Source organism: Ovis aries, chromosome 2, assembly GCF_016772045.2.
Source record: "Ovis aries strain OAR_USU_Benz2616 breed Rambouillet chromosome 2, ARS-UI_Ramb_v3.0, whole genome shotgun sequence".
Taxonomy (NCBI): Eukaryota; Metazoa; Chordata; class Mammalia; order Artiodactyla; family Bovidae; genus Ovis; species Ovis aries.
The window spans coordinates 122,718,669-122,745,323 of NC_056055.1; the positions used below are offsets into that span (position 1 = coordinate 122,718,669).

At 34.6% G+C, this 26,655-nt stretch overlaps 1 protein-coding gene across 4 annotated transcripts in view; it reads right to left on the reverse strand.

Moving 5' to 3' along the window:
• The window catches only part of ITGAV (integrin subunit alpha V), a 106,238-nt gene that overhangs the window by 28,331 nt on the left and 51,252 nt on the right, over positions 1–26,655 (reverse strand). For all 4 annotated transcript variants that reach the window (XM_012110914.5, XM_060408791.1, XM_060408790.1 and 1 more), the window contains 13 exon segments: positions 25,391–25,505; positions 20,624–20,685; positions 18,662–18,707; positions 15,619–15,744; positions 14,690–14,734; positions 13,913–13,956; positions 13,768–13,824; positions 11,075–11,127; positions 10,470–10,672; positions 6,772–6,963; positions 4,175–4,220; positions 2,698–2,805; positions 1,041–1,099 (listed from right to left, as the gene is read on the reverse strand). In XM_012110914.5, coding sequence (XP_011966304.1) covers positions 1,041–1,099; positions 2,698–2,805; positions 4,175–4,220; positions 6,772–6,963; positions 10,470–10,672; positions 11,075–11,127; positions 13,768–13,824; positions 13,913–13,956; positions 14,690–14,734; positions 15,619–15,744; positions 18,662–18,707; positions 20,624–20,685; positions 25,391–25,505 — 1,156 coding nt within the window.

Below are 26,655 nucleotides of genomic sequence, written 5' to 3' on the forward strand. Positions count from 1 at the left end.
TTCTAATGAAGCTCCCATATCAAACTATCAGGTAAATATATCTCTCGTGAAGCAAATGCCTAAACAAAGCTGACTAGGTCAGGAATCGTCTTAAAAAGAATGTGCAGCCAAGAATCAAGCACAGTTGCTAGATTACTAGCTTTTAAGATTCAGTTCTTCTTAAATAGGTTCTTCAAAGGAGATAAGAATGCAGATCTTTAAAACCACAAGTCTCCTTTCAAGTTCCCCTAAATGCTGAACTTCATAACAAATCTGAGGATTCATAACAAATCCCAGGATTATTTTGCTTCCAGTTCTGTTCCATCCGCTCTTTGAGAGACAGCAAGCGCCTGCCTCTAGCCTCTTGAAACTGCCATTTCCTCTGCAAAATTCTTGTCCAGGTATCCCATAGCTCCTTCATTTCCTTCAGGTCTTAACTGAAAAATTACCTTCCTTGCTACCCTGTGTGAACTTCAGACAAACACACCTCCCAATAGACTCAGTCCTCTAGTAAGAGCTTCACTGTTCTTTCTTGGCATTTACACCGACAAATCTCCACAACAGTTACTGAATTCTCCTACCTTGCTTTCAGAATCACATAAACAATTTTTTGGAAAAAAAGAGTGAAGTTAGTATTTTCTCTGTGGGTTAAATTTAGTGGTCAAAACTTTTTCTCCTTCTCTCTTTCTAAATCACCTCTACTCCTGAAATTACCAGGGTTTCTCCAACACATAAAATATAAACTTCTCAATAGGTAACTGACTTTATAAACAATGAGATTAATTTTTCCTGAAGTTCATTTTTCTCACATGGGTAACTTTAACTTTCTCAAGGCCTTATCACTGATTTTTCAGAATGCCAATAAGTAAATGTATTATCTCTGAACTGGCTTAACAGCTGCCAAACAAAATAATTTTGTTGTAATTTTAAATGTCTTTAACATAAACATTCAAATAAAAAAAAATAACAACTATCTGAATAGTTATTCAAATATCCTAAAACGTTTTTTAAGTGCCACGTATGCAGCACCATTATACATAATTTTTCCATAAAATACTTACCAAGCTTTGTAGGAAGTGCTCCTTTGCCATCTGCCTTTAAGCAAAACCTGACATTAAAACTGTAAAAAAATAAAAAATACATACAAATCCCATAATCGTTTAAATATTTTTTAATATAACCTAAATCTCACATTTCTTCTTTTTTAAATCTTACATTTCTAATACTTGGCTTATATTATGAAGCCTTGTATTTTTCTTTATATCAATATTACTATTATATATGAAACTAAACAGAATATTCTAACTTATTCTTAAGTAATTTAGGCACTCATGATACTTTAATGAGACAAAAAAGAAAAAAAAATTCCTAACCACCTCTCAAGTTTATAGAATCTCTTTGATAAATCTAAATGAGGAAAATGACAGTCCAGATTTAAAATAAATATCTCACTTATTTAAAAGCCCCACAAAGCTCCCTTTAATTAGTGAGCTCCTCTAGAACAGCATTTTTCACAGCTTATTACTAGGTCATGACATCAGTTTACTGGGTGGTGGCCAGCATCTTTAAAAAAATATATGTGTAAAATTGACGTAAGTTTCAAGGGTAAGATTTCATGAAACTTAAGTTTTAAAAATGTATGTTTACTGGATTATGATGTAAAATGTATTTCATCCTATAATCAAAAACACATGAAAGCTACTGCTCTAGTTAACATATTCAAAGCCTTCACATTGTTACCAGAATAAGCAAAAACCTTGAAAATGTCACTGCCAATCAATGAAAATGAAGACCAAATATTATTGAACTTTTAATGCACTCTGATGAAAGAAATAAAATTTTTATTGTCTACATGTTTGTTTAATATATATGTTATAAACAAAATTTTGAAAAATGATTTTAATAACAACAGTAAGTACTTCAAAAACAAAATCAGGAAAAATATATCTTTCCATTAGATCATTTGAAGTAAAATCTTCCCAGCTTCCAATCATTCTACCCTTCATATATAAGTTCTCTTTGATTTTTCTGTGTAAGTAAGAAACATGAGCATTGTTTCCCAAAGTTTGGTACTTACAGTCAGTTTATATGGATCAGGACTTTTCATTATTAATTTTATATTTATGTTGACATGTATGAGAAAGACTGGTTTCTCCATTTTAATATGTTTTAAAGTAAAACATTAGTCAGTTTAAAGGAAAAAATCTTAAGAAAATTATAAATACAAATAGAATAAAAAATAGCAAAAAAAAAATCACACAATATAGTGAAAAGTAATAAAAAAGGGAAACTTGAGAAATAGAGAAAAATTTCAGACATTAAGCTTACCAAAAAAGTTACATTTTTCTTCAGAAATTAGTAAAAGAACAGAAGACCAATACCTTCAAGCAAAATAATTATTTTCATACAATTAGTCACAGATACTAAATCTGAAAAACATCATTAGCTTTTAAAAATCAAAATCAAAATGTTCACTGGCTTTTTTACTTTTGATATATTCATTTTTCAAAAATTAGTTTTATACTAGTTCATAGAATATTTCTAGAGGCTTATATGTACCCTCTTTGGAACAATATTTGTAAATTCAATCTATGACAAGAAAATAGAGTATATCCATAGAAACTGTTTTAGTAATATTTCAGCCCACTCCCCCATTTTCAATTATTTTTATGATGATTGAACCAATAATTATAACTATTATTAAACAAAAACCCTTACCAGGAAACTTTGAGATCTGTCCCAGGCAGAGGGCAGGTTTTATTTTCTTGATTTAAAATGCTAGGGTACACTTCAAGGCCAGCATTTACAGTGATAACTGGTCTGGCCCTGGTTTTCAAAAAAAAAAAGAAAAAAGTTATTTAAAACGTTACATTGATCTAAGTACTTTAGGTTCACATTCGTGGTGTATACAGTGCAATGTTCACTAAAGCAGTGTTTGTAACAGAAAAAAGAACAGAAACAATCAAACTTAGAAAGACCAAATATCCCCAGACTGTCTTGATTTTATCAGTGTAAGTTCCATGACCTGGTAAAGCCCCCTCAATTCCAAGCAAAGCAGGACCACTGGTCACAACCCGTCTAAACACAGCCCATTAAAGCAGGATGGTTATACAAGCTGGGGGATAGCTACCTAATGCAGTTGCAATACAAGAGGGAGATGAGTGCGGTAAAGCTCATATGGGATGATATGAGCCAGGAGAGAATTTTAGTATGATAGAAAAAAAAAATGTGAAAGCATGCATGCACACATACACACACACAATTTTGTAAGGCACAGAATGTTTCTGGTAGGATATACTAATGAACTAGTAACTGGTGTGAGAGGAAGTATGTATTTTTTATTGTATGCCCTTTTTATATTGCTTGACATTTTACCATATGCCTGTATTACTGCTATTACTATAACAGCAATTTTTAAAACTAAACAATAAATTAAAATAAATATAGTTTTCCAAAGTTCAGATGTACATGTTTATGCTCTGTAAAAATATATAGCAGGCTCAGGTCAGTGTGCTTTTCTAATCATGACAAATCCTAGAATCTGTATGGTCCCAAGCTGCTCTGAGAGGCACAATCAAGTTGACCTATACTATGCAAGAGCGTTAGTTTTCCTACCATGTATAAACACAGTCCATAGAAGTGTAAACATCTTAATCTACTTGTGATGCCAGATGATACCGTAAGGCATGGGGAACTGATGAAACACAGAGAATTATTGGAAATACGTACGAAGCTGGGAACTAGAGATATGTAGATTTACACACATTACTCTGATAAAAACGTTTATTTTGGGAGTCATTACATCCTTCCCCGGTGGTCTCAGAATACTGTGGCACAAATACCAAGTTAATTTCTTGTCCCTTAGAGGAAAATGTAACTTTTATACTTTTAAATGTAACTCGTATACTTTTAAATTCATAAAATCAATTAACATAGGAGAACATCTTTGAACAAATTTAAAGAACAAAGATGGAAAATTCTTAATGCTTTTCTAATAAAAAAAAATCTACTGCTTTCTCTATTCTGGGCATCTCCTTGTATCACTACTCCTTGCCTGAAGTGAATCTTGAATAGAAAGAACAAATTTTATCATTACTTCAAGAAAATTAAAATGAAATTTAAGCACTGGTACTTAACTATAAAACTTTCATATAATTCATAACACTCCTGTATTAACAGATATGGAAAGTCTTACCTGTATAATACAGCTCTATCTACACCAAAAGCTCCTACAATTAAGTCTTAAAAGAGAATAGAAAAACTATGTTAATAGTAATAGTTTTTTAAAATTCAAATACCATTCTATAAAGCTCTCCATGTACATAATAAGGATTAGATTTAGACATAGACTGAAAGTTCTTCTTCATCAGTGATTTTAAGACAACATCTAAAAGGCTAAAATTTATATGAAAACTTTACCCTATTATCAATGACAAACACTTTCATAACACTAATTTTTTCATCCATCCAGGTAGATAAGAATCTTCTGAATGAATACTGAGTAAAAATCAGCACCAATGAAGAAGGCTATACCACCCAAACACACATTCCCAAAGGTAAAAGCTTTATAGATGCCTGTGGATTTTATTTAGTTTTCTAAAATTTATTTATTTTTAATTGAAGGATAACTATAATATTGTGTTGGTTTCTGCCATATATCAACATGAATCAGCCATAGGGATACAGTCGCCTGTGGACCTTTAAATTTCTCTTTTTCTGAAACAAAAAAATTTTTTAATTTTGCGCTTTGAAACAAAAAAAAAACTTTTTTCTGTTTTTGAAACAAAACCAAAATACAAACACAGTTGACTCTTGAACAACATGGGTTTGAACTGTGCAAATCTACTTATACATGGATTTTTTTTTTCCCACAGAAAGTACTACAGCACTACACAACCTGAGGTTGGTTCACAACCAGAACTGTTGATACAGAGGTCAAGTGTAATTAGTTATAGATGAACTTTTGAGTGTGCAGAGGGTCAGCACTCTTAATATACTGTCCAAGGATCAACTGTACCTAGAATCCTTAGAATGACAGCAGATAGCATCCAAATCAACAAGAACAGAATGCATTAGTCTTCACACGTAGCTGGTACCACTGGTTCACAATCAGGAAAAATGAAATCAGAACTCTATCTCATATTATATGCGTGCGTTTGCGCTAAGTCACTTCAGTTGTGTCTGACTTTGTGATCCCATGGACTGTAGCCCAATAGGCTTACCCAGGCTTAATTTGACAAAGCTCTTTCTAAGCAGAAAATTACATGAGAAACCATACAGACAGGTACAATGGATCACAAAAGAATTAGGAACTTTTTTATGCCCTCAAAGAAAACATGACAGGGAACAGGGCTGTCTGTGCTTTGTATCCCCTCAGTGATGACCACCTGCCTTGAACAATGGCAGGGCTTGAACAGCAGCTGAAATACTGAATTAAACTGACTTATAAAATCAATAGAGCAGTAATTAATATTAGGTTGGTGTAAAAGTAATTAATATTAGGGTGGTGCCATTTGATACTGGAATACATCCTTAAATAAATGGAGTTATGTTATACATCATTTCAATGTGCATTTCTCGCTTTACGTTTTTTTGCTAATGACTTAATACTTGCTGTGTATTTTATATTTATTTTAGACTATGGAAATCATGTTAGACAAAAAGCAAAACTGAGTGACTTTCTTATTCAAGTTCAAAGTAGGTCACAGACAGCAGCAGAGACAATTCACAACATCAACAAATCATTTGGCCAAGGAACCGTTGAACATACAGGCCGTTGGTAATTCAAGAAGTTTTGAAAATGAGATTAGAGCCTTAAAGATGAGGAGCGTAGTGGTCGGCGATCAGAAGTTGGCAACCACCAACTGAAAGGATCATCCAAGCGGATCCTCTTACAACCACACAAGAAGTTGAAGAACTCAATGCTGACCATTCTATACTTGTCTGGCATTTGAAGCAAATTGGAAAGGTGAAAAAGCTAGGTAAGTACGTGCCTCATGAGATGACCAAAAATCAAAATAACAGTCCTTTTGAAGCATCATCTTCTCTTATTCTATGCAACAACAATGAACCATTGCTTAATCATATTGTGACCTGTGATAGAAAGTGGATTTTATACAAAACTGGTGACGACCAGCTCCGTGGTTAGACTAAGAAGAAACGTCAAATCACTTTCCAAAGCCGAATTTGCACCAAAAAAGATTATGGTCACTATTTGGCGGTCTGCTGCTGGTCTGATCCACTATAGCTTTCTAAATCCCAGTGAAACCATTCTATCTGAGAAGCATGCTCAGCAAATCAATGAGATGTATGGAGAACTACATCGCCTGCAGCAGGCACTGCTCAACAGAAAGGGCCCCATTCTTCTTCACAACAACCCCTGACTGTATGTTGCACAATCAACGCTTCTAAAGTTGAACAAATTGGGCTTCAAGTTTTCCCTCATCTTCCACATTCACCTGAGCAACTGACTACCACTTCTTCAAGCATCTTGACTACTTAATGCAGCGAAATGCTTCCACAACCAGCAGGAGGCAGAAAATGCTTTCCAAGAGGTTCATCAAATCCTAAAGCACAGATTTTTACACCACAGGATTAAACAAACTTATTTCTCACTGGCAAAAATGTGTTTATTGTAATGGTTCCGATTTTGATGCACAAAGAGGTGTTTGAGCCTAGTAATAATGATTTAAAGTCCACAGTTTGAAACTGCAATTACATTTGCACCAACATACTACTACTGGCTGTTAGGACTGAAAAATCTAAGATGCACTATTTATTTCTAGGAAGCACCTGGATATCCATTCTTGTCTATATCCGTGGCTCCTTTCATGGAATAGCCGAAGCTTGGTGGCATGCTCCGAGCTGCCCACTTCCCTTCAAGGATCTGAGACGGTACTGCATTCAAGCCTGTGGGTCTTCCATTGAAAATATAAACAATTCCTTTTTTATCTTCACCCCCATATGGAGCAGCAATTGCAATATCTGAGGGGGAAAAGGAAGACGGGGAGAGTAAGGAGGGGGGAAAGGGGTGTAGGGAAGGTGAAGAGGAAATGAGAGTGGGAGGGAGGTGGAAACAGATGGAGAAAATAAGTCATAGTACTCATCATTATTTCCGTGGAGAAGATCCTAACATCTTTAGAATCCATGTATTGATACCATGATAAATATCAAACTTCAGTAGGGTACTCTTAACTCAAAAGCAAAAACCAAATTCAAGGAGATTCAAGCAAACAGTATGGAAATGACATTAACTCGAAGCCATATATTCTGGGTCTGATCTTGGACAAATCATTTAACCTTTCTTGACTTCAAATGACTCATCCTTAAAACAGAGAGGAGGGGACATGTCCAAATCATCTAAGGTTCATTCTAGCTCTCAAAATTCTTGTCAATTTAATTGGGCATGGTTTGGAGGTTGCTTTTTGTTTTGTTTTTTTGAGAAGTCCATCTGGTTCAGAGACATGAACGCTATGATTTCATCTCTATCTTAATCAATTTATACCAAATTTTTTAAAAGTTTGAAATTCTTAAATAGAACAACAACAAAAAACAACTAAATGGTGACTATAACCTTTCTTAACTTCAGAATATATTATGAATACTATGTCCACTTCCCTCTATCTTTGCTGGCCCCACGCTGGACAAGCCATTCTCATCCTTTGCCTGGACCCCTAAAGAAGTCTAAGTGCCTCCCACTTCTACTCTTGTCCCTGTAATCCATTCTCCTCAAGACTGCCAAATGTTAATATCATGTCACCTTCCTTCTTAAAAATCCTTCAATTATTTCCCAAAGTATTCAAATGCCACCTAGTTTGCCCATTCATCACCCCACCTCTAACCCAATCCCAAATCTTCCTACCAATCCTGGCCTTTTCTGTTTCTTAAACTCACCAGGTTAGCCCCCATCTCTGGATTTATACTTGCTGTGCCTTCTGCTTTATAGGCTCTTGCTCCAGAGTTTTTCTGACTGTCCAAACTGTCAGAGCGTTCTTCCCTAGCCCTTCTGTGGAGTAATACCCTCTCCTTCCCCTATCTAGGAACTCTCTATCACATCACCTTGCCTTTTGTTTGTCTAAACCCACAGCCTTTCTCACTGCCTGAATTTCCCCTTTATGTGTTTACTCTATTGCTCCTCTACAAAACATAAATTTCCTAAGAACAAAGATGTGTTCATCTTGCTTATAACAGCCTTAAATACTAGCCATTTCAAACTGCCTCAATTTTCTTAATATACCTAAAGTGGTTTCACCCCCCTCAACGTAACCTCCCGAGACATCAAAGACACCTCGTCACTCATTTTTTAAGATGGTTATACTCAGGAATATCTCAAACACTGTGATGACTACTTTCTAGGGTTTACTTGTTCACATTAAACTTGCTCCTATTGATGCTAAATTCCTTAAGGACATGGATGGGCTCTAATTCATCCTCTCATTTTTAGCACTTACAACAGTGCTTAGCCTGCAGTAAGCACCAACTAAGAATTTGTTATCCTTAAATGAAAAGTAGTTTTTAAATTAGGTAAAAGTTCTTCTTAATCCTTCTTTAAGTTTTAAAAGATAAATATAACTTCTAAATTGACATATGCACTAAGGAAGTTTTATTAAAATACAATTTTCCAACAGAAGATGAGAGATGGTTTTAAAAAAATTCTCCTTACCTTTCCTAAACCTTTGTTATTTTATATATTCTAATCACATCTTCTCTTAGCTGGTATCTGTCTAGTCTGGAGAGCCCTCCTTTTTCATGCAATCAATTTGCTCCTTTGATCATTTTACTTTCTTTTTCTGTGCCTTTCCCTCTCTGCCTTTCTGGGGAAGTATTGACAAAAACTCCACGTAATTGTGGAACATAATTTTACTATTTTGTTTTCAGTATCCCTCTTGATCATACCTAGGGTTTTCCCAGTGGGTGTTAAGTGGAAAGGGAGGAAAATAGGAGCAAAGACATAAAAAAAGAGTCAATGTCATCAGGTCTGAATAAGGAAAAGATCTAGCTTATAACTAATACACACATACACATACAGACTATATGGGACAATAAGACCTCAGGAGATACTTTGGGAGCAAAAAAAAAAAAAAAAAAAAATCATCCTCAATGGTATCTAGCTCTAAAAGTAAAACCTCCTTATGAAACTGTTATAAAACTTTGGTATTTTTTAGGTATCACTGCTTATAATTTTTGTGTTCACAGTAAGTACATTTTAATAAGAATAGGAAAAGCAGGATGAGACGCTATCTGTATGATATTAAGGAAACATTCTTTAAAGTGGCTGGAATATTCTCAAAACAAGGTGAAGACAAACCTGTCCAGGTTTTTCCAAAATGCCTGGAGACAGGCCCATCCACAGCAAAGAACCTGTTAAATTCACTCAGGGTAGAACTTCGAGTCTGGCCCTGTTTTCTAGGTAGTTTCTGTTATCAAAAAGTAATGATTTGATCTGTTCTATAGTATTCTTCTCAAGTTCTATATTGAATTTTATACTAGAATTCTACTTATGTTCCCCTGGTAGTAAAAAATAACCTTTAAGACTATTTTAGGAAGCAAAATGTGCCCTTGAGTAGTTTTTCCACTAACAATGAAAACTTCTAGGGTGAGAGATGACACTGTCAGCACGTGAAATAACACTACCCACGTGGCAGGAATGGAGTCTTGAGGCCAAACATTTTCCTTTTCTACTACTAATTGGGAGATTTGAGAGTCATCTGTCTTTTTTGGGGTTTTCATCTTAATTTATAACTTTCTTGTCATTTTCAGGGGGATATCCCTCTATGCTGCTGATTATACCAACAAACCCATAGTTCAACTCTCCATTTTGTGACCTCCAGGAAGATTGTTAGTATCACTCCTTTTTTAAAAAATTCTTGGTAATCTGTAATCTACATTTCACTCTATAGCAGAAACCAACTTTGATTTTTAAAGATATCAACAGCTAGCTATTAGTTAAATTAAGTAGGACTGTTATAAAAGTGAATGTATATCTTTTTATCTGTCCCTGTGAAGGGAGATACAACCTCCCTCAGAATATTCTGGATAGCTACAACAAAATTATGGCTTTAAAAATATTAGTATCAAATCATACCTTTGAAGGAGGCATTAGAGTCAGCACTGCCTTGACAATAGGTCTGGGAGCATTTTTTACACTTGTATCCAAATGGACAGCAGAGGGCACTGCCGCTAAGCAGGACATAGACGCAAAAAATCACCAGCTCACACTGGGCTCCCTGGGAATGCAAGTGACTTTCAAAAATTAACCACTCTGATGCTCTAATTTGAGCTGCATGCGTAATAACTCATGAGAGTCAGTTTTTGAAAATTCCCCTCTGATTTTTAAGGGAAATGAATAATCTGTCGCTGAACCTAGCGTGTCCCTCAAATCCCTCCTTCCAGGAAAGAGGTTTGCTCGTGTGAGCTTCTCTAAGTAGGGTATAGGACTTTTTCAGGTGGCCACAGAAAATCAGGGACCTTCGGCTCCTCACACTCCTTACCATTGAAGCCATCCTGGTCTAGATCTCCCAAAGGGGCTATGGCGCTGCCGAACCTTGCAAAGACCTCAAAACCATTCAGCTTGATGGTCTGGAAGTCTCCCGAAGCTTTCTGCAGAGCCACCGAGACCTGCCCCACCTCCTGGAGTTTGCCATCAGAACCGCGATCCATGTAGAGAGGCGCTCCGATAAAGACATCTGCATAACTAAAAGAACAAAACCGTTTTCACGAAGAGCAAGATCAAACAGCATGTGACTATTAATAATCATTTTATTAGTTGAAACTCAAGTTTTCCTCTTTCTGCCTCTCTTAAGGCCACATTTGAAATGACCATTTCTAATTCAAACCTTCCTTCAGTTCTTTTAAGAAACTATGAGTAATTCATACGATTATTTTATTCCTTCATACTATAAAAGCTATTGAAAGGAATTATTAACAACATAAAGGTTTTCTAGTATTCGTGATTAAGGTTGCATCAAATTGGTTCCTTAAATAGGAAGATTAGCGGGAAGGAGACAGAGAAACAGAAGGAAAAATGTTTAGTTTTAGTAAAGCATTCATAAACACGAGAGGAAAACTGTTTCTGGAAACATTTTTTAAAACTTACTCATCCCCATTAATGTCAGTGGCAGCGACAGAAAATCCAAAATATGCAGCCATCTGGATAATGAGATGAAAATGAAATGTTTACATTTCATCCAACTAATTTAGAAAATTAATATTTGTTGTGTATTTACCAAATAGAAAGGATTACTTTTTTCTCTGCATATAGTGCTTCAATCTAAGTTTCTTCTTTTGTTTATTCTACCAAAACAATAACCGTCAGTCCTTTCCTAGATTTACTGGCAAGACAGCAATGTGTCTTGCAAGACATTTCAGTGTCTTCAACACATGCCATTCACAAGTACAATCAAGGCTCCTCCTGAGGCTCCACCTCCTATCTCCTGCCCTCTCTACTTACCCAAAGACACCAGACACACTACCAGAAAGACAGGCAAGACATTTCAACTGTTCACAAGAAGTTATAAATGATGCCGACGCAGTAGAAATAATAAATACTACTTTTTAATAGGTCATAAGTGGTTCTTCCTATGTGAAACCACTACAACTCGAAAGAAAGACACAGAATGGAGTTCCTTTTTGTTTCACATCTCAATCAATTATGTGCCAGTGGTTTTGCTTTTAAATTGCACATAGTACAAATGTGCTTGGGTTTATCATGGGCTTGTTTTGCAGAGAAGGAATGTCCTCTCCTCACCACAGGAGACTGCTGGCCATCACAGACAGAGCAGTCTGGCTGGAAATACATGTGAAAAAAACAGTTCTAAAGAGAGTCCAACATACAAAACAAAACCAGGAGTGGTGACAGACTAAAGATGAACCAAAGTGAAAGATGAGTCAACAAACCAAAAACCGTAAAGTTAGTAAATCTTCCAAAATTCGATTAGCTAAGCTATCAGGAGGGAACAGTATGGGAGATTCCCAGGTTAATCTATTTCGAATTTATACAGTGTAACTGAGAAAATGAAAGACAAAGTCTGTGTTGAATCACAAGGTCAGAACATGTGTAATAAAGTGCACTGTATTAGGGGTACCGTGACAAAGTGCTAGCTGGAATTTAACAGAATACTACTCTTGGATTGTGGTCGCTCAGGTTACTGGGCCTGAAACTGCAGAGAAAGGATGTCACTGACTGAGAAAAGTCTTGTCCTACGTTATCATCACTGAAGTGTTTCCCTTGGATTTTCACCACGTCCCCATAAGGAAGCTAGCAGGATCCTTATTTTTATACATAAGCCGTCAGATTGACAATGGTAAACACCAGATCCAATGCAATAAGACTGAGCAGTGAGAGCCCAGGTCAGTCCTAATGCAAACCCTGCTTTTCTCCACAAAAGAGCTGAGGACAAAGAGAAAGCATCAAGGACCAAGTACAAGACCCAGAGACACACACGGGCACCCAACAGCAGAAGCTGCTTGAGGACAAGAAGCCACGACAGCACGAAGGGAGGGCCGCCCCTGCCACAGCCCTAACAGCTGACAACCGCACATGTCAACCCTGACGGCCACACAAACGGGACGTTCCTGGGGACCTCGAGTCTAGTTTCCCAGCCTATCAATCCTCTCGCAAAGCCAAACAGTCTCAACTGAACAACAAGTGAGCTTGAATCCTAGATGTGCCAACTAGGAGATGCTTTTTTCTACTACTGATTAGGTTTTCCTTTGTCATTACAGGTACACCTCGGAGATGCTACAAGTTCAGTTCCAGACCAGAACACTGCAGCAGGTTGAACAGCGCAATAAAGTGAGTCACACAAATTTTTTGGTTTCCCGTACATATAACATTTATACGTTACTATAGTCTGTAAGTGTGCAATATCATTATGTCTAAAAAAAACAAGGTATATATCTTCATTTTGAAACACTTTATCACTAAAAAATACTAACCATCATCTGACAACTCAGGGTTGTCACAAACTTTCAGTTTGTAAAAAAAACAAGCAGAAACTATGAAATGTATTAATAATGAAATGCAGTAAAACATGGTATACCTATACTAACTTACCATTTCATTCTTTGAGACGTACAATAATACAGAATATTGTAAAATGCCCATAATTATAGAGAATGTCTAGTACTTAAAAGTACTAATTAGTAATTGAAGAATGTTGTAGTTCATGTAGTACAAATGAAGTTTACTTGTAATTTATATAGTAAACACATCTTGGCCATGCTTTGTTTTACATCTAATAAAATTAAAAAGTCATTCTTTAGAGAGATCATTCTTTAAAAAAGAAGCATAGATCATTCTTTAAAAGGGAATTTAATGTTATTAGCAAATAAAAAGGAAATTTTTTAGTTTTGTATGTGTTCAATTTGATTTTATATTTCCTTTTTTGGGGCTGGTGCATGGGGATGACCCAGAAAGATGTTATGGGGAGGGAGGTGGGAGGGGGGTTCATGTTTGGGAATGCATGTAAGAATTAAAGATTTTAAAATTTAAAAAATAAAAAACTAAAAAAAATAAAAATAAAAATTAAAAAAAAAATAAAAATAAAAAACTATTACAACAATTACAAAAGGCTTTGCTTAAATAAATTACTCTGGTTAAAACAAAGGTGAAATATTTAAAGCCTATTTCATATATTTACAATATCCACTATTAAACCAATAGTTACTATATATTGAATATTAAACCATCAGAATATTACCAAGAAAAGTTGTTAAAGACAGTAGGAAGTGTTGGTGTCACAATGTTAAGTGGGGGAAAAAAAAAACCCACAACACTTCAAAGCATACCTGTTCACCAGTAAAATTGTGTAAGGAGGACATGTTTTTCCCATCATAAATATAAACCTGTGCAAGAAAAACAAAAGCATATGAAATAGAGTAAAATATGAAATAACCCGGAGATTTTTTAGAAAACACCTTTTAAGTTTCCTACCATTCCCAAAGTCCTCGCTGCTCTTGGAACTCCTGAAACAAAGTCTGAAAAGAAAAAAATTACTTATTTTTAAGACCAATACTGGCAACTCCAACAGTAAGTGGCTATGTCAAACAGCTTTAAGTTTTGTTATTTCAGTAGACAGTATGAGATCTTAAAAACTTGGGATTCCATAATAAATGACCCAAGCACTGATTTTAACCACAAAATCAAATCTTTACAAAATATGGAAAGATTCTTGAAGACTTCAAATAAATGCATGTGTGCCCTCAAGGTATTTATAATCTTGTAAAAGAGAGCAGGCAAGAGAAAAGGGCTTAAGGATGAAGAAAAGCTGTACATACAGTAATAAAAAAAATCCAGAGCCAAGTGAAACAGGGCTGAGGCTGCAATGATTCAGAAACATGATCAAATCAGGCCTAGTCTAGGCTCCCAAGACTGAGCTCTGAAGACAGACAAAGAGAAGATGGGCTATAGACAGAGCTCAGAAAGTTACAGATGATGTGTCCAAAGAAAGCAGAAACTATTAAACTGTGCCTCCCCAAGAGAACTGAACCCACCGCACATAAGAATGAAAGAGGTGAAGAAACAGCTGGAAGTGAGAGCAGACAGAGGTCACTGAGGCTCTCAGCTCCCTTGGCTGGCTAAAAGAAGTTTACCATGGACCAAGTTCAGTTTCAAAACTCTTTAATTGCTGAAATTTTTCTGCGCCACCTGTTTCAAATGCTTAGTCTAAATCTTTTAAAGAGGATTAAATCTAGTTCAAGCACATCATACCATCTATGCCATCACCGTTGAAATCTCCGACGGCCACTGAGTAACCTAAAGAGGAACCAAAGGTAAAACGCCATCAGGGCAGAACGGATTATCTTCAACTTATTTGCAGACTAAGCTTTCCTGGAAAATAGCTTCAACTAATTCCTTTAATTATGTAATATTTTGTCCTCTAGGAGAAATGGGTTCACATGTGTATGATAAATGAAACTTGAAGAAAATAATGGTGCTAAACACTCAAATAGTATATCTCTGTTAGAAATGTAAGACTGTTTTATCGACTTTACAAAGGAGTCAGTTAAAAACAGGGCAAATTTGCAATCTGTCGTAAAGGAGTAACAAACAACAGATTTTCTCAATCAGCAAAATACTATTTCTGTCATGTATACTTGGTTTAATGAATAAGAGAAACTTAGAACAAAAGTTAATAAATCCTAAACCAAAACTGTAGTTTAACATAGTGAACAGAAGTTCAATAACCAGACTGCTTGGGTTGGAATCGGAGAAAAAAGCAAAGTCGTTAAGTGAAGGACTTTAGGCAAAGACTTCAGACTTTATTTTGCCTCTCTGTGCCTCAGAATCTTTATCTATAAAATGGGAGTAATAACAGTACACTGTCAGAGACTTGTGAGGATCAAATGAGTTATTACAGATAAAGCTCTTAGAACAACATCCAGAATGCAGCAAGCACATCTTAAAGACTATCCATTATTAATATCACTGTGTAAATAATCATGCTCTTACATTTCAGCTACTGAAATACAACATAATCTAGGTACTCAATAACAATCTGAAATTATATGTTCCTTATATTTTAAGAAAATCTTAATCTGTTTCACATAAAAGATTTTTCTACTAAAAGCAGCATATGCAAATATAGGACAAATCTACTACAATACCAGAAAGTGAATCCATATTTCGGTTTTACCTACCCAAATAACTGTCATCAAAAATAGCCTGTGCAGTGCGAGTTGCTAACTGGTTATTATACTTGATGCTGTAAACTTTGGGGTCATATTTAGATACAATTTCTGCTACTTGATCGGAAATGAGTTGACCTGAAAGAAATACATAAAATAAATTATAATTTAAAATGAGCTGCCTTGAAAACAATATATAAAATAATTGACAATTTTCTAGCAGAACCTTATGATGCAGATGATGGATAGCACCTGCATGAAAGAAAATAGATTAGACATAAATCTTTCTGCTTATTAGCCTTAAATACCTCTTCATAATCCTAAATCTGAAATTTGGTTTTTAAGTCACAATTATTTCTATTCAAGGCTAGTACTTAAAGTTAGTCTCTGCTAAAAAGCAAAGATTTATAAATGCAGAATTTGTTTTAATTCACTAACAAGTCAATATTAAATAAATAGAATCATAAAACCAAGGATTGTTTCCCAACCAAATTTCAAATTAGAACTTGAAAAATCTACTGAAATTATTTTTACTCTAATAATAATTGGTTAAACTCATTTTTCTTAATGAGCTATTTGGACACCTTTATGAAGATTGCATTTTCTTCACAACCTTAAGTTATCGAGTACACAAGAAAGCCAGATACCTACGTAAAAATCAGCCTGCCTCCTTGTCCCCAAGGAAAGGCTGTTTGATTTATCAAATGCCATCTCTGTAACATATGGAAAACAACCTCTTCATTTCTGCTATTTCAGAAAGAAAATCATAATAGCTAAAGATTATCAATCTGGTTCCAATTTTTCCCGTCACATACGCAGAATCTGTAGGGCAGAACACTTTCTGTCTGGATCACTAATTTATTATCTTTGACTGCGTGTGTGTGTGCTTAGTTGTGTCTTGACTCTGTGACCCCATGGACTGCAGCCCACCAGACTCCTCTACCCATGGGGTTTTCCAGGCAAGAACACTCGAGTGGGTTGCCATTTCCTTCTCCAGGGAATATTCTCAACCCAGGAATCAAACCCACATCTCCTGCATTGCAGGCGGATTCTTTACTGCTTGAGCAATTGGGGAATCCTATCGTCTTGCCTGAAGTGAAGTCGCTCAGTCGTGTCCAACTCTTTGCAACCCCATAGACTGCAGCCTGCCAGGCTCCTCTGTCCATGAAATTTTTCAGGCAATAGTACTGGAGTGGATTGCCAGTTCCTTCTCCAGGAGATCTTCCCAAACCAGGGTTCGAACCCGGGTTTCCCGCATTGTAGACAGACGCTTTACCGTCTGAGCCACCAGGGAAGTCACTTGCCTAAATGGTATCTAACACATAGGAGGGATTCCTTAAATATTTGTTGAATCAAAGAACACAGGAAAATTTATCATGTCTTTGGAATAAAACATCATTATCATTTTCTCTATTCTTATAGAGACAATTCTAAGATTTATGGGAAAATTCATCCTAACATCTTATGTATCCCCAGTGAAACATGTTGATTTTAATCTTACTAAAACAAAATATCCTCTGCCCAGTCACTGAGTTTTTAGTAACATATTATATACCATTTATAATAAATCAATAGTATCTGTACCTGTGCTAATTTATAGTAAACAGGAATGCCTGCATTATGCAATACTCAAAGTATTAAAAGAACAAGTAACTTAAATATGTTCACAATTGTGTCTCTTAAAAAGGCAGAGTTAAAGAGTCCTGACTGAGAATCACAAAATCCATCTTTGGTTCCCACACATGCCCACGAGATACTTCCTTCTCTTCCACTGAATGATATACCTAGCAGCAAAGAGGAACATAAACCCATGTGTTATAGCGAACTAGAAAGCATTAATATCTATTTTCTTACATATAATTAGAACTGCTATTTTCATTTTTATTGTAAGGCTGCAAAACTCAAGTATAATTTTCCTACATCATTTCATCTTCCAATAGAGGTATAATTCACAGAAATTCAAATTTTTTAGTTTTAGTTAATATGTCTCATACTGATCCTCTTTGCCTGATTTTTCTTTTTCTCCTTTGCCATCCCTTCCAATTTCTCACTTATTCCCACTCTTCATTCCTTGTTTTCCTTCCACCTTGTTTTTCTTCAGCAAATCTCTTTCTTTAGTTCCTTTTCTATAAAGCAAAAGCACAGGTTTTCCCACAAGGAAACCAGTAAAGAAAGCACAGTGCAGAATACAGAAGTAAAATTCAGAATCAGAAAGTACTTGCAAATCAATATAGTCAGAGATTTTCCAGATCTTCCAAATACTGAATGCTTGAATAACAGAATACCAATAAACAAAAAAGCCTTGATTTGGTAAATGGTACTTTCTAGCAGAAGATAAACATATGAATCTATTGACTAAATAAATAATTATGTTTCTAATTATAAATGAAACATAAATCAAATAAGCAGATATAGTTACCAATTTTCAAAGTATAAGAAAATAATGATCTGTTATACATTTGTTCAAATGGTAATTTTATTAATCCTCTGGAAATGACTAAATGCAGATTTTTACTTCAATCACTGATGCTAATTTAATATAGTCTTTTGAAACTTAATAAGATCCTCTATTTTTACAACTTCCTAAATACAAAGAAATCATTCTTGATGTCAGTGATTAATGAGAAAATAACCACATCAATATTCTAATGTGCAAATTAATTTTAAAACCATGAGCTTTTGGAAGGTCACAATTTACCTACAGCTCCTCATACTTCCTAATGATTAATTATATCATTTCCTCTAAAGTACAGAGATGAAGTATTAAGCAATAAAAATTAATTACTTTAAATTACTTTATAATTTACTTTTAAAATATTTAGTTTATTTTCTACTAGAAATGCATATGTTATATATTATGTTATATACTTTACATATACCTTATTATATATGATGCTACAGTCCTTTTTAAAAAATTATATATAGATAGTGGTTATACATTTAAATTTAATTTTTTCATTTCTTTCTTTTAAATAATTTGAAAAGTCTCAAAGGTACATGATAAGCCAGATGAGTCTGAAGTCATTATTGGGTAATTTTAAAAAGATTAACCTACCTTGCCAATAAAAACTACCAGGACCACCAAGAAGTACTCTGTCAGCCTAGATTAAATCAAACAAAAATATATATATTTTAAAACAGATAGCTTTAAAAACTGAGAACAATGTAATAAACATAAAAGCTACATATTCATGTATGTATGATATCCATATGCATATACATTAAAGCAAACAAAATCATAAATCTGAAACCCAGCTGATTCCATATTTTTAACTGTACATTTTCTAAAACACAATACAATAAGTATCAAAAAGGAAGCCTATATTCATTTAATATATGAAAAAAAAAATATATATATATACACATACACATACAGATTCTGTAGATCTTGGCTTGCTTCACACACTTGGTATGAAGTACTGTCAGCAAAGTATTATTAGTTACAGTAAGAAGAAAAGTCACTCCTTAATTTTATTACATTTGTGACTACACTGACAAATTTCCTTTCTAATAATCATTAAATTCTTTTCAAGCTAAAGCAAAATTTTTAGTGTCATGTAGATTTAAACAGGAGTGAGGTTTGAGGGTACATTTTTCAGGTATCTTATGTATACAAATTACACTTGACTAGCATTTCTTACATCTGTAACAAATTATAAGTATCTCATTCAAGGTAGTTAGTGTTTTGAGCATATTTTTAAAATTTCTTCTCACTGGAGAAAAGAGAAAAACTTTCTCTCTCCAAATACAAATATAGCTTTGAAGCTTTCAACAATCTCCTGCCTTGGCTATGTAAAAGATATTTCTAAGTTGTCTGCTTTAAAATGACACAACTTTTCAGAAATGAGTTGAAGAGCTCAATTAATTTAGCAATGACTATTCATGGTATGGGAATATTTCTGGGGTTATAGTTGTATTGGTGTTAAGTACAGAAAATGTGAACACTTCTTGTTTTTAATACATTTATTTAAAAATACATCATCCAAGTTGAAACCTTTTATGTGTTAATATACTTTACCTCTCCTTATTTTGCTTCCTTAAATTTTAAATTATGAGTAATTATGAATAAATTTTGAATTATGAATTTCAAATTGAGTGAATTAAAATTAACTGCTTGATAAAGAGAGTTAACTAAAATTATTAGTACCTAATTTTAAGATTAAAAATATAAATTTACAAAAATAAGAAAATGCTTTATTAGTTTCTCTGAATCATGATTTTAGTTTCTGTGCTTTTAGTAAATTTAAGGCACTTTTGCTTGCATTTTCTAAGTCATATTAAGTTTTCTAGGAAAGCTCTACTTTTAATCAAGCAATGTGTTTTTGAGACTTCTCTAGGAGTAATTAGATTTTCTCAATTTGTTATTCAAAATGTTCATATATCCCACAAAAAACCACACAAAGACAAAAGTAAATTATATAAAATATTTAAGAAAAATTTCCTTTGAAAATATACATGGAATTCTTATTTTTTAAAAAATGATGAAAAATTATCAACTCTAGAGAGCATATCAACCTAGTTAAAAATACATAAAGCCCTATATATGAGATTCCTTACAGTAATTAAACTGCTTCATCTTTATTTATTGCCCATAGGCATATAATAGATGACAAGCATGCATGTTTTTCAACTCTTTTTGTAACTAAACCCTGATTTGTAAAAAGTGCCCATTCATAGCTTTTATGAAAACTCAATTTCAGGCAAAAATAGAAACCTTTAAAAAAACAGTCTGTAAATCTATCCAACTGGAAATTTTAATATTAAGTCATAATAGCTGTCTTCTGCTACAGAGATTTTCTACTATTTTCCATTCCCATTTTGATGAATATTTCAAATAAGCAATGTCTCCTAGGGAGAGAACAGTATCAAGCAGAGGATATCAAATGCATGGGTAATTTTTATTAGATGTTTCCATAAAACAGTTACAAAGAATGTGAAGTATTATCCATTAATTTTTAACCACGGTTTAGATAACAGGGTAGATCTGAATCTCATTCAGTCTTAAATGAGAACTTACTTTAGTAAAATCAATGCTGAATCCTCCTTGACAAAATCCCTGTCCATCAGCATCAATATTTTCTAAAATAAAAAGATTGGAAATATACACAAACCCAAAAACAAACAAATAACACAAAACAAAACATGAGAAAAATCTGATATCACTGTAAGATAACGTACTAGTCTCTGAGAGTGTTCATTCATTCAGGCTTTTAATGGGTTATTAACACATTCTTAAAAAGTTAGTATTCATGTTTATCAACACCCATTCATCAGAAATGGCAACACAGAGAGATGAAAGTAACTAGACCAGTCAGCAAGGGGCAGAAAGATCACCTAAGATAGTGGATTTCAAACTTTATTTTTATACAGAAAGATTATAGTTTATATCATAGCTCACACAACCCAATATACACACATTGTATTTCATTCCATCTTTTAAAAAACTGGTTATGGCCCATTCTTTGATTTCATTTAACAATGATGAGTCATGATCCTTGAGTTAAAAACTCCAATCTGAAATTTCTAATTCTTACTATTATTCCCCTACAGTTGCTAGGTCTTTGCTAAGTTATTATGAAGACTAATAAGCAGATATCTGCATTCCAATACATTTATAGCCAACAACAAATCTGAAAAAAACATAGTTCAGAATTTTGGGAGATGACCTAGTTGAATTTTCTGCAAAGAGCAAAATAAACCCTTAAAACACATTTAGAAAGCCAACTTTTAAAAACGTGACACTTTCAAGTATTTTCCAAATGATGACAGACTCAACTGTTTTACTCTTTTACAATTACCCCTTTTCCTAAAGTTCTCACAAAAGCGAACAATTAGCCAATTAATTTTGATTAGTTCTAATCACGACTAATACTGTACCTAGAACAGAGGTAACAGTGAGCAAGTCTTTTCCTTGTTTTATTTTGAGGACAGTAAGAGCAATGAAATACAACTACTCTTTAGTCATCAAGGAATTATTGTAGTCAATGCCACAATATCTAAATAATTATGATATAATATTCCTGTATTTGCCACCCAAATACAGTAACCCAAAATATCTACTTTTAGTCATAAGGACAGCTTGCAAGAATTTTTGTCAAATACTCCCATCAAAATTTTTGAACCCATTTTTAAAACCTGGGAACTGCCCTAAGATTACACACTTACTATCTAAATTTAGAAATTTTTTCAGAAAATAGCCTCAAGAGTATAATGCTCCCCCAATGTAAAATTTTTCTAACCAGGAGGGAATGGGAAAATGTAAGGCTGGGGTTTCCAGCATCTAGTGAATCATAGTAAGGAATTCTGCTCTGACCTCAAGTCAGCCTTTTATTTCCTTTATTCGAGTTGCATCTGGGGAACTCTTTTAAGCTATTTATAAAGACATCCTTTTTCGATTATCTTACTGTACAGTTATCTACTTTATTTGGTTTTCCAGAACATCCAACTAGAAAACATTACTGTCCTTTAAAAATTTAACAGGTACATGTTAAATAGTGCAAATGTAAGGAATTTTCTGTTGACTATAATCTATTTCAGGGAAGGCTTTTGTTTTTATTTGTATGGACAGTTAATATTTTTCCTAATTGTTAAGCCTGACAATATTATATTTAATGTTACTGATCATGACAGTAAGAGCAGCTAATGTTTATTAAGCCCTTAGTGTGAGTCCAGTACTGTACTAAAGCACTTAAATTCTTTTCGAATTTACACAGCAAAATTCTATGAGAATAACAGTAGCCCTATTCTATGAGAGACACTATTATTATTCACAACTTACATCTAAGGAAACTAAGGCTCACAGAAATTAAGCAGTTTAACCATGGCAAACCTGCTAGTAAATAAAAGAGAGTGGATCTGAGGTGAAGAGTGTCTATACCATTAGGCTACAGTATCTCAAACCAGCAGTGTTCCCGAGCAACCATCAAGGGGAAGAAAAAGAAAACTAGAAATGATACCTGAGAAAAATCTATGTGCAAATAATATCATCAGAAAGTAGAAAGAACAAAGACTCAGTCTGAGCATGAAGCTGAAAGACTATTTAAATCATATGATTTGTGGTTCAGGCACTTTTAGAACAGAAAGACATTTAGCCTTTTGTGCAATGCCCAAGAATGGTCATAGATCTAATAATGAAAAGCCAAAAGCAAACATAATCAGTAATAAGGTAAATTTTTACAGAGAGTAAGGTTCCATAAATTCACACAGGTCACAATAAAAACGAAAGTAAATAAACAAACAAATGACCAACAACAACAACAAACCCACAAACTACCACCACACCAAGACAAGCAGTTATCAAGAAGGTGGCAGTGTAGGCTTACAAAACTGGCATTCCCATGTAAAATCAGTCATGGGGCTAGGTTACATAATTTATTGAAGTATGAAGAAGCCATAAACTACAAAAATTGCCTCTGAAGTCTTTTGTCTAAATCAGTGTTTTATCAATGATCAATTACCCACGACTGTAGATAAGCAGATAAGAATACAACCCAAGTTCTCAGATTCCCACTCTTGAGTGTGTTCCTCTGGGCAGTTTGCCTTTTGTACTTTAGGCCTACATGTAGCTTAATATTTCAAAGGTTGAGCCCAAAAGTACATACAATGATCAAGAGATACTGAAAGCCAGACTTACTAGGAAGAAGGCATTCACTTTGATTTTTTTTTTTTTTTTGAGATTTTTCTCTGCTTTTTCTCATACTTGTATTATTACCGGTAAAGGGCCAGGTAATAAATGTTTCAGGCTTAGGGGCTAGACAGCCTCTGTGGCAAGAATTCAACTCTCCCATTGTAGATATTAATAGCATGTGAACAAATGGGTGTGGTTATGTTCTAGTCAAACTTTATTTACAAAAACAGGCTCACAAGTCATAGTTTGCTGACCTGATTTGGATGTTAAATGCTTTGGAAAATAAGTTTAAAATGTCTGTGCTTAAACCAAATAAGTGAAGGCACTATGCAGCAGCTACATCATGCAAACAGTCTTAATCCTTTAAATACATGTTAAGAAAAGAACTGGTCATTAGCGAAGAGGCAAAATGACGAAAAATACTAGTCAAACATCACAGTATATCCTCAAGGGATCATCATCATTAGAATGCTTGTTTTCAGAAGGTTTCTTGTCCTCTTACATCAGGAATTAATCCAAACTTGCACTTGTGAAAGCAGAATGTACTCTCTATAGAAAAGCTGTGCTTCGTACAAAGGCAATTGAAATGGAAAACATTTCCTATTGCTAATAATACAGGGAAAAGGTTCCTTTGGAATAAGATGGACCTGGGTTTATATCATCATTAGATCACTCAGCATCATAACATGCAGGAAAAAACTGTGACTTCAATTGTCTAGATCTCAGTTTCCACATGTATCAGAGGAGAATAAGGATGATTTTACAGGTGTGCTCACCACATAAACAGTAAGTTACAAGTATGGCACACAATGGTTAGTTCATCCTTGAGAGCAACAAAATTATCTTTTCATAATAGGAATATTTTTGCAATACAAAAATTAAAAACACAAATTTAGTCCTCACATTTTCCACACACCACCAGATAATCAGCACCATGACCAAAACACCAACAAAAGGTGGTGACGCAGATGGTGTCAGGAGGTGAGGATAAAGCTGCCCATTCCCTCCATCCCACGCACTGTGTGCCTCCTGCCCTCCCATAATAAACAGCGTGGCTCTGGATACATATCATTCTTCTCATGTTTACCTCCCACTTACAAAAGTGGGACCAAGGCAGCAGGCCAAGAAAACAAGCATTTAGTAAAATGATTTGCAGCTTCTCAGAGGTTCAACTGCTTAGAATTTTGAAGACTAAGTTGATCCTTTGACCAGATGTCAGAAATCGCCTGACAAGGGAAAAAAAGAGTCTAGCAGTAAGAATCTTACATGTGCTTTTGTTATTAATTCTCTCTACTACACTACCTAGTCACCAGTGAAGCAGAAAGAGTAAAGGCCTAAAAAGTGCTCCAGGTATAAACACCATACTGCATTTCAGTAAGATATTTTTATGTTTCTGATGTGAAGATCTGGGGTGGTGGCCAACTCAATGATGGTGAAGAACCAAAAGCATTGCAACCTCCAAGAAGGAAAAACATACAGTGTTTGGAAAGCATCATTAAAATTATAAACGCTCAAACTCATCTTTAGTCACAATATAAATTTCACTGGAAATTTCAAATAATATTAGAGAACAGGGTCATCAAGAGGAGTTAGTCCAGTTAACAGACTGACAGAGAGACTGATTAAAGCAAGGACATTCAGACTCTGACTCTTGAGCCCAGTGTTCTATCTTCCTATAAAAAATCTGTCTTAAGATATAATTTTTTTTTAACTTTTAACATCATTATTAATATAAAGCTGTAAGTTCTCAAACTCTGGTTTCCATCAGAATTACCTCATAGAGTTTGTTAAAAATGCAGGTAGCCAGGCCTGATCTAGACCTGCTGAATCAGAATTGTTAGCTGTGGGGCCTGCATCTCTGATAGAGAAGTTTAAGGGAGCACCTTTTGACTAATAGTGACTAAAAATGCAGGTTTCCAAAATCAAATGTTAATTGTTACTGACCAAAGAAAAGCAAAACAACAGTTCTTAGGAAGAAAAGATAAGTCTGTTGACTGTATATTTGACATTTCTTTACATTAATAAAACTGCTTTCATTTTGCCCTCTCAAACATCATGGTATGTCTACAAATTTTAACACATACATACACACACATTTTTAACAGCCTAGGCTTCCCAATCCTCTCGGTAAAAGCTAGTACAACTTCCAACACATACTTGATCTGCATGGAGCATACTCAACAGTCTTTGTTCCATCCTGAAGGAAGCATGTTCCCACGGGCTCTCTTTCCTGCTTCATTTCAGTCCTCCAGTGATACAGTGGGGCACAGGCCTGGAATCAAATAGGGGAGTCCATGCATAAACATTTTCTGAAAAAAATTAGTGTTTCAGACAATATATAACATTCTTTTATAAGCATTAACAAAAATTAATCAAACCTATACTCTTAAATTCCTTATCAAAGTAGTGGATAAAGATTTTTATAAGTACTCTTCTCACATGCTTCTAAAGGCCGTATATGTAGTCTAGGTTTTGTGGGGGGGTTTTTTTCCAATATAGTTAGCAACATCATTATTTCATGCAGTATTTTTTTGATTTTAGGTACTAAACTGAAGGTCACAGACCAACTCAATACTTAAACTAAATAACATATCTCTAAGCTATGAAACAAATAATTTATCAAATAAGAAGGGAGTAAAAGAATTTGAAGCACTTATTTTATTTACTTTTCAAATAAACTACAACCTTTTTGCGTTCAGGGCTATAGATTTCAACACTATGTAAAGTGGAAGAATGCATGTTTTAATAGCATAGTAATCTACCAAAGTATAACAATTCAATTTGCTGGGAAAAAAAAAAAAATCAATAAATTTGCTGTATCCTTTGAAGCAAAACATTTTAAAACAAACACCGCAAACAATACTGGGCTATATTTACCCAAAAAACTGAAAGTAAGCAACTGCTACTACTTCTCTACATGTATCTGATTTCCAGGGTGGAGTATTTGCCACTTCTGCGTACTTTTGCTTCTTCCCTCTATCTCTTTCTGCCTAGAATGCCACTACTCTCAACTCCTCCCCTCACCTTTAACTGTGATTTGACACATTCCTAAGTGCCACTGAACTAGTACTTCCTAAATAAACCCTTCCTGGATGCCCCACAATCCAATGGGAAAGAAAGAAAACAATAAATACTACACCGCCAATTAAAACAGGGAAGGGCTCTCTGAGGAAATGAAAGTAGAGCTGAAATCAGACTGACAAGGAGCCAGCTCAAGCGAAAAGCAGTAAGTTACACATAAGCGGAGGGAACAAACACTAAGAAACTAACTGAAATGACTTGGTGTGGAAGGCATCAAAAAATTAGTGTAGCTCCACACGTAAGACGGAGTGAGATAACGGCAAAGAGACAGCAGCCACTGAGTGGACTATGAAGATGCGGATGAAAGCCAGGATGAACAGGAGATATTTTTTCTGAGAGTG